General features: G+C 53.1%; 1 protein-coding gene across 1 annotated transcript; it reads right to left on the bottom strand.

Annotated features, from left to right (window-relative positions):
* Window positions 1-3,852: 3,852 nt before the first annotated feature.
* On the bottom strand, window positions 3,853-5,494 carry FOXQ1 (forkhead box Q1). Its single transcript, XM_074892875.1, is given in 2 exon segments — window positions 3,853-4,650; window positions 4,652-5,494. Coding segments are annotated over 2 exon segments (1,245 nt in total). The 3' UTR covers window positions 3,853-4,248.
* Between the last annotated feature and the right edge of the window lie 3,830 nt (window positions 5,495-9,324).

Below are 9,324 nucleotides of genomic sequence, written 5' to 3'. Positions count from 1 at the left end.
ATGTCTCAACTGAGGTAAAAGAGTAAAACTCTGCCTCCATTATAAAGGAGAACAGGCGCAGTAGTACTGTATTATCCTGCTGCATGGAATCTATGTAATATATAGAAGCTGTTATCCACAGATCACTTTTGCAAGCTTGTTTCTTCTGCGAGTTTGCGTTTGGCAGTTATTAATTCCTGAAGTACATAACTTCTGCTTAAACCTCTCCTTTCTATTATTTTGGTCTTAATCCACAAAGGAGGAGTTTAGCAGTTCTGCTGCTCAGTAACCTAAAATTTGAAGAGATTTAGGCAAGTGGTTAGGACTGACATCATTTGGGTGAGTAGTTTTATCACTATCTTGTATGGAGGGGGGGCAGGATGGGGAGAAGCCCCCCCAAATGTTTGATGAAAATATTTTGATTGTCGGGTATGATTTTTTCTTTCCTCTTTAAAGCACGGTGAGACATTTGAAACCCGCAAGAGATGAAACAGATATGAAACAAAAACTCTCAGAAACAAAATATATTTATTTGGAAAGCCAAATCTCTTTTTCCAAAATGCAGTTAAAACCAGAGCCCAGCCTGAACCAGAATTCATGTGCAGTTCTGCTCAGGCTGGACTTTCCACCAAGTGCACAGAGACTGCGGCGGTATTGGAGCAGCCAGCACAGGATGTCTGCAGATCCTCTCACACGCTGATGAACAGACTATTGTGCTTCCCCATTTCAGGCAGACTTTCTGTGCCACCGACATAATTTTTGCCTGTACAGCATGTAAAAATCTCGCAGGTATCCCAAACTGCACCCATACAACAAACAGATACACTGGGTGATGTAGACAGTGGTAGGGCTGAAAGAACAGGGTGCGAAGGTATTGGCTTACTGCTGATGTGTCAAATATCAAAAGGAGAAAGGCTTTGTCTCTCTTCTGTCACCGTGATTTATTAGACGTTAAGAAAGACAAAGTACCCAGACATGAAAACGTCGCTGTTTCGGGAAGGTCTGCGAAATGGTTAATGCGCTTGTTCCACACAAAAATGTAAAGTGTCGGTTCTCTGATTACCTGCTGCTGGAAAGTGTTTGGACAGGTGCCGTGTTTCACCAGCCGTCTGTCACAGCCCGGTGACAGCCCGGATTTATGGCTGTACACCGGGGCTGGCCTCCCCCCTCCGCCGGCTCCGCTCCGGGTCCCGGCCCGCCGGGCGCCCCGAGCGGCGGCTGCGGGCTGCGGGCTGCGGGCTGGGCCCTCCCGCCTCTCTGCCCGCTACCCACGCCGTGTTCGCGGGGCAGGATGACAGCCGAGACCCGGGCGGGTTTTTAAAAATTATTTCTCCCCCCGTACATTCACGTGCGCGCGAACAAGCTGGCCCAGCCCCCTTGCTCCGAAACGCCGGCGTAGTCTAAGCAGTATCGCGAATGGGGCGATTTCCACCCAAAGGTCAACAGGGGGAAATTCGTCCCTTGCCTCCCCTTCAGAGGATGATGCTCAAACAGGAGAAGGCGGAGAGGACCCGACCCTTCAGCAAGCGAAAGCCCCCCCGCCCTGCCGCCGAGCGGGCTCCGGGCAGTGGTTGATCCCTGCCCGCCCGGCAGCCCGGGTGCCAGGGGGATATCCCTCACACTGTTCCGCTGACGTACGTTTTCTCACGTACCCAAAAATCGAGATTCATAGAAGATAAATACTTATTAACAAGGCACGTCTCGAACTCTGTGGGCTTTGCTTTTTTTTTTTTTTTTTTTTTTTTTTTTTAATGCTGAGTTAATTTATAATTAAAAAGGGACTTTTCTAAAAGTAAAAAGCCGAATGTCATCCTATTAAGCATGCGTTTGCACGCACATGCATCCCTGCTCACACTTACATACATTCGATTAAATACACGCTTGTAGCTGTAATAACAAATTCCACTTTGCGTCAAGGTGCTTTTACCATACCCTGCAATATGACCATCACAGATCGAAAAAAGCAAAAGATATTAGTAGTTGCATACTGACAGCTCATGGGGACTCCCATAAAGAAAGAGATGTTAAAATACAAGCTAGAGGAAAAAGTAGATTATAGAAGGGTAGATTAATATTTGCACAGAGCCTTGAAGGCAGAATGGTGTCGAAATTGTGTGTGTGTGTGTGTGCGTGCATGCGTGTGTGTACATAAAAACCAATTCCTTCAAGGGTTGGATTACTTCATACATTAGTCACTAATCTCTCGCAATGTTCTGATGAATGTTATGGTCTGAGCTAAACATACCGTGAAATCTGCTGGAGCTTTATTGAAATAAGTCGGTGTTTTCGCCCGCAGATTGTTCTGTTTGAAGCTTTCCTTTCCTGACACACCTTCGCTATTCGGCAGCATTTTTGCAAGTAGGAAAGCTATTCAGCGGCTGAACCCCGGCGCTGAGGGAAAAGGAGGTGGGGGAGAAAGTCTAGGGTCTGAAATAAGTAATTAGGAAAAAACCCAAGCAGCGCCCAAAATTTGCTTGTCATCATTTGTTTAGGTGATCTGTGCTTACAGAAGACCTGGAGGGGGAAAAAGCCTGCTTATTTTCATCACTTTTTAAAATTAAAACAAACGAAGAAACAAGTCCCGAATTATCATTTTGGCGTTTGTTTAAAGCGCTCCCAGTTCGGGGACGCCACTAAATCGTAATTCAGTACCACGGGCAGTTAAAAGCCCATCCTTCCCTTTTTCCGATCCAGTCTTTCTGAGGCTTGCCCGATCACTTCTGACAATACGAAGCAGCCTTAAAATACTACGCGCCGGGAGAAGGCGACGCGTGTCAACTTTTTATGACCAGCAAACACTCAGTAGCGTTCACCCCGCTGAGGTTTCGCCCAGTGCAGATGCTAGCGGGGCTGCCTCCACCAGAAGCGGTTGGAGACCGGTCGTGCCAACGACCTTCCTGAAGCGAGTTTTCTTTGGACAGGATGACAACAGGATTACATTGCTGTCCTTGGGGGAAAAAGAAAAAAAAAAAAAAAAGGGGGAAAAAAAAAAAAAGGGCAGGCAGATGCTTAGAACTTCCGCAGGCTGCCCCCAAGTCGGGCAGCAGCCTGCAAACCCGCCTGCCTTTCTGCAGGGCTGAGCACCGGCGGGGAAACCTGATTTGACTCGAGGAATGGCAGAGGGCTTCCAAAACCTGGCGGCAGCCCAAGAGGAGAACCTCTTGGTTCACCTCCCGTGGTCAAAATCAGGCGGGTCCGTAGGTGGCAGTTCTGCCCGCCGGGAGGGATGGGGAGGAAAGGGCGGGCAGCCCGGCTGCCCCCGCAGCCCAAGCGCTCCTCGGCCAAGGTCACCCCACGCAGGCTCCCCTCCCTCCACGCCAGCACAGACACCACGCGCTTCTCCTTATTACCGTCTTTATTTAGGGGGCAGCTTTTATTCGAGGAAGAGGAGAAAGGAAGGAAAAAAAAAAAAGGAAAAAAAATATGGTGTCCGAGCGTCAATAAAATGCACACGCACATATATACAAACACAAAAATAAAATACGAAAAAAAATTACTCTTCTCTTTCCAGTAGCAGTGGTCTTGGCCTTAAATGTACAACGCCAACCAGTACAGGAGACAACGCCTGACATTTTCTTGAGCCCTTTCCCCTCTCCCGCCCCCTCCCTCCCCGAACAAGAATTAATTAAAAAAGCTGCACTCTCTTTGTGTTAAAAACACTGCTTTTATAAATAATTTAATGTCCTCCCTTCCCACGAAATGCTAGTTGCCGGACAGGAGTAAAGGTTTCTTTTGGCACAGTGATGCATCGCTTTGCAGTACAGACCTACGGCTTCACAGCAGCCCCCGGCCCCCTCCCTTTCTCTCTCTCCCCGCTCCTCCCGGCAGCCACCCCCGGACCCCCCCCCCCGCCCCCCCGGCCCCCCAAGTGCACAGCGCATCCCCCGGCTGCCGCCACCGCGCCTCTCCGCGGGGGCACCCCCTGCTCCGCTGCCCCAGGCTTTGGTGGCAGGAGGTGCGGGGACAAGAGGGGGGATAGAAAGGAGGCGGCGAGGGAATGGCTGAAGTCAAGTAGTCTCAACGAACAGTAAGAAGCACTTGAGGCTCATGGCTATGTCCAAAACGACAGTTTTGTTTTGTTTTTCAGATTTTTCTTTTTTTTTTTGGTTTAAGTTAAACCCACTGTCATTTCACTAAGGCACAGTCACCGAGGCTTTTGCTTGGAGGCTTTGGTCGCCTCTGGAGTTAAAGTGCGGGATCCAGAGCCTCCTCCTTTCCCCCTCCCCGCCTCCCCGGGCAGGCCCCTCGCAGGGGAGGAGGGGGGCTCCATTAAGCCAGGGGGGTCTCCACGGCGTACGGCTGGAAGGAGCCCGAGGCCCCCGCCGCCGGCTGCAGCGGCCCGGCCAGCCGGAGGGGCCCGTAGAGCGGGGAGCCGGGCGGCGGCGCCCGCCCACCCTTGGGGAGGCCGGCGGGGAAGAGCGGCGCCCGGGGCCGCTCCGCCGGCGGCGGCTCGCCCTGGGCCAGCGCTTGCCGCCCGCCCCCCAGCAGCAGCGGCGGCGGCTCGCCCAGCCCGTAGGTGCAGAGCTGCAGCAGGCCGCCGCCGTAGAGGGCGGCGGCGGGGGACGGCTGCGCGGCGGACGGGAAGGGGAGCACCGGGTAGGGGCCGGGCAGCAGGTGCGGGGCCGCCGGCCAGAGGAGGCGGCCGGGCGGCGGCGGCGGCGGGGGGGGGGGGCGCGGCGCGGGGCCCCGCCGGCCGCCGGAGGAGGCTTTCGATGGCGAAGGAGCTGGAGAACTTGGCGCCGCCGCTGCCCCCCCCCGCCGCCGCCGCCGCCGCCGCCGCCCCGCCGCCCACCGCCGCGGCCTCCTTGGCGCAGTTGCAGGGCGAGGAGGCGCAGCAGCACCGCGGGGAACCGCCGGGGGACGCGGCGCCCGCTCCGGCCGCCTCCTGCGGCGGCGGCGGCGGCGGCGGGGGGGCGGCGGCGGGGCGGGCGGGCTGCGGCGGCGGCGGGGCGGCGCGGCTGAGGCGCTTGCGGCGGCGGCGGAAGACGCCGTCGGCGAAGGTGTACTCGCTGCTGGGGTTGAGCATCCAGTAGTTGTCCTTGCCCCAGGGCCGCGCCGGGTCGCGCAGCACCTTGACGAAGCAGTCGTTGAGGGAGAGGTTGTGGCGCACGGAGTTGCGCCAGCCGGTGTAGGCGCCGCGGAAGAAGGGGAAGCGGCTCATCAGGTAGTCGTTGATCTCGGCCAGGGTCAAGCGGCCGCCGGCCGAGTCGCGGATAGCCATGGCGATCAGCGCGATGTAGGAGTAGGGCGGCTTCGGCCGCCGCGTGTAGGGCTTCCCCTTGGTGCTCTCGGCCGGCGGCGGCGGCGGCGGCGGCAGCGGCTGCGGGGCGGGGGGCGGCGGCGGGAGGGGGTGCCCCGGCCGCCCGGCCCCGCCGCCCGGGCTGTTGGCGGCGCAGTCGCCGTCCGAGCCCAGCTCGCTCTCAGCCGGCGCCGGGGAGAGGGAGCCGCTGCCTTCCTGGTCGCTGCCGGCGCTCAGCTTGTCCTCATAGTGCTGCGAGAACACCTCCAGCTTCATGGCGGCGGCGCCGGCGGCCCCCCCGCGCCCCGCGGCTCCGCTGGGCGGGCGCGACCCCCGCCCCTCGGCGCGGCCCCAAGGGCGGCGGGGGGCGGCGAGGCGGCCCGGGGGGCGAGTCTCTGCCCCCGCGCCGGCTTGGACAGCTCCGCGGCGGCAGGCGGGGCCGGCGGCGCGGGCAGCGCCGGCAGCGCGGGCAGCGGGGCTCCGCGGCCGCCTGCGCCGGCCGCCCCGGGGGTCGCTGGCAGGGGGCTGCTGGCCCCTTCCCCGCCGGCCGACGCCGACGCCGAGGACGGGCGGCGAGGCGAGGGACGGGGCGCTTCCTCCGGCTTCCACCTCCTTCTCCCCCACCGGGGCGCTCGCTCTCTTTCCGCCCCCCCTTTTTGTCCTCCGCTCGTTACTGCCGCTGCTCCATGGGGCCGGAGGAGAGGAGCGAGGCGGCCCCCGCGGAGCCGGGGCGAGCGGGCGGGCGGGCGGCTGCCGGGGCCGGCTCCTCTCCGCGTCCCCCCGAGCCCGGTCCTCCTCGGGGGCGCGGCCGATGTTACCGTCCGGCGGTCCCCGGGCGCGGGGAGCAGCTCTCCAGGGCCGTCGGGGCTACTCTTCTCTCGCCGGCTTCAGCCCCCGTCAGTGCCGGGACGCCGGGCTGGCTCCTCGCTGAGGCGCGGGCAGCAACCGGGTTATTTGGGTTATTAGTGTTATTGTCATTATCTCTCTCTTCCCCTGTGGTTCTGTGTCTCTCCACCACTTTCAGACCAGCCCATTATAACGCCGGCGAGAGGCGGAGCCAGGGCAGAGATCTGAAAGGGTGGTGGGTGGAGAAGCAAGGTAGCAAAGGTGGGTATGCACTAATAAGCCGTATCAGAGCCGTAATTAGCTGAGATGACAGCGAGGTCTTGTTGGAAAGTTATTTTACGAAACTTGTTTGTATTTTCTCCTGCCAGGTCCCTCCCCTTGCCGGGTATTTCGAATGAAGCCGCAGTTCGGCGCGACTTCGCAGAGCCAGGCCCGCCTCCCAGGTGTAAAATGCAGAATGACTTATAGGTGGCAGAGCAGAACCTGTTACATGCAGTGATTTATTTTAATAGCGCCGTATATAGCAACAAGTTGTAATGTGACAGCTCAACAACCTGTTGGAAAATAATACACGGCTTCGCAGTTGTGAATTCCTAATGATTTATGTAGCCTGACAAAGTCGTTTCAGCCCTGGCCCCTCTCTCCTGTCATAACCACAGCCGGTGCAGGGGTAAAATGGGAACAGGTAGGCAATGCTGTGGGCTTTTGCTACGAGAGAATTTGTCAAAACCTTAACCTGAGTTTTAGATGTGTCCATGTGCATATAGTAGCGTTGCTTGATCTCTTCTGGATGGTGTGTTTGTAACCTCTCTGTTACAACTGTCACTCTTCAGTAACAGCTGTGGGTTTTTTTAAAGAGTGACTTTGCTTTAACATTTTTTAGCTCATTGCAGATCTATAAATTTTCTGCAAAACCTGTGACAAAAACTATTCTGTAATTTTACCTAGACACTTTCCTTTCTAGAAAAATTAGTCATGATTTTAGGGTTTGTTTTTAGGCTTAAGTTGTCAGCATCTTACCCTCCTTCAGAGGTTTTGCCTCCTCCAACAGCAGGCTAGACAGAACAACTCAATGAAGAGAGCTGTACGGCAGTAGCTTCTCTGAAAACTCACTGTTCAGTCCTACCCTGCTCCCTGTTCGAAGTCAATTGCAAAATGCCATTTGAGTTCATACGGTAGTAGCGCTAGCGTCTGCAAAACAATAACAAAACAAAAACATCAGCAGAAATCTGGTGCGGTGCTTATATTTTATTTCTCATACATACACTTTGAATTGTGTGTCCTGGAGTAAGAGTTGGATTGCTCCATATTTTCCAAAAGCAGTCTTTCTAAATTGGACCTTATTTTAGAATAAATACTTAACACAGACACTCCGGTTAGGACTATGCTCTTGTGGTCTGGCTCTTCAGGAGTGTTGGAGAGGAACATGAGAAAAGGCAGGTTTGAAAGACTAACAGAAGAAACAAACAGTGCTACTTTCTGTCTCTTGAATAGAATAAACGTTCCCCCCCCACATGCACCTGCATTTTGTTTCAAAGCTCTGCCATTTCTTCAGTCTGCATGAATCTTAAATAGTAAATACCGAACAATGAGAGGTTCTTCTGTCCTTCTTTAATGATAATACGTTTGATGTCTTCCTGTTCTCACTAAAGCTGTACCAGTTCAGAAAAGCTGGCAATTCAGAAAGACAAAAATAAGAGGAGGGAGACCTCTCTTGGTTCCTTGTTGTTGTTGTCTCCACATAATGTAAACCGAGATCTTCCAGTGAAGCGTTGCATTAGCTGTAGGTGCCAATGTTTGTGTTTAAGGGTATGGGAAAAAGCTATAATTCCTTCCAAAACTTGTATTTTCTAAGATGATGCCAATGGTGAGGGTAGGTTTTTTCCTCTTCCTGCTTTTGTTGTAAATAGCAGTGAAGTAGCGATGATTTGCTAGCTTACCTTTGATGTTTATTTTATTACTGTTCCACTATTTGTGTGGAAAATGTACACATTGTCTCTTATCTTTATTCAAAGAACTTAAAAAGTCATTCAAATGCTGTAGGTAAACACGTCAGACATAACAGAAGCTTTTTCACAGCCATACTTCAAGACTAGGAGTGGATGGCAAAGCTGGTTTTGCAAGATTTAAGAGGGGACAGAAGCTTGTGCTCAAAATAATGCAATTGCAAAGATAGCTATTAACGGCTGGGAGCAGGGAGCCTTTGTAAGATCAGCGCTGATTCTTGTCGTGACTCAAGGGCCCTTCGCTGCCTTTGAGCGAGTGCCTGTTGTAAACTGGCCCTTGAAACTTGTGGTGGCTCTTACCTGAGAAAATGTACAAAGGTGCTTATGTGAAGGACTGCGCGTGGTATAAATAGAGCCTTCCTGGTCCAAGTGTGAGTGGTGTCAAGTCCCTGGATATTGCTGCCCATGAAACAACGAGCAAAGTTGTAAGAAGTGGCGAAATAGTCCAGCTACTCACTCCCGTCTCTCACCACTGAGAGTATATGTAACCTCAAGTCTTTTCCTGCTATAGTTTTTTAAAAGGCACAGTATCGCCTTCAGGTTTATAAAGATTAACACAATCATCGGAAAAACTGATTCTGTTAAGTAAACCTCACATCAAAAGCGCTTTGATGTGCTGTATTATAGCAAAGCCAAACACTCCACCCCCATCACCCCAAGAAAAACCTCCAAAAACCTCTAGTGAAGCAATGTAAAAAAAATCTAATTCTTTGTTCTAAAATGAAATGTCTCTTCCTCTTTAGAGCAGCAGAGCAGGACATTTTTTGATGTATGACCCCCTCTTTTCCTACCCAAAACAGGACCTAATCAAAGACAAAAGGGAGAAATGTGAATGGTTGCTTGAAAATCACACGCTCAACTTTGCTTCCCATTTTCTGTAGTATTTGACTCATTTAATTCAGAAATAGTAAGAGTGTGCCAATGGGTATTTGGAGGTAGGGCAGTGTAGTCCTTTGTGGTTTGCTCAAGCTATGAATTCTAAAAATATTCCTTATTAAATATAGTGAAATGCTATACTGTCTGGTGGTTGCGGATATATTTTTGGTTGATCCAGTTGTGTTGTCTCCATGGTATTTTAAAACCATGATTTGGTTTTACACTTAAGCAAGCATTGTGCAAAGGTGTGTCACACTATGGTCTTGCTTTTAATTTTTTTTTAACTTTTTTTTTTTTTTTTAACCCAGTCCCTTCTTACCATCTTTTCTGCCTTCTGTCCCTCCAGACTGCTAACTGGATTAGAGAGGGCTTCCAGGT

Source organism: Strix uralensis, chromosome 1, assembly GCF_047716275.1.
Source record: "Strix uralensis isolate ZFMK-TIS-50842 chromosome 1, bStrUra1, whole genome shotgun sequence".
Lineage (NCBI taxonomy): Eukaryota > Metazoa > Chordata > Aves > Strigiformes > Strigidae > Strix > Strix uralensis.
This window is presented reverse-complemented; position numbering and strand designations above follow the sequence as displayed.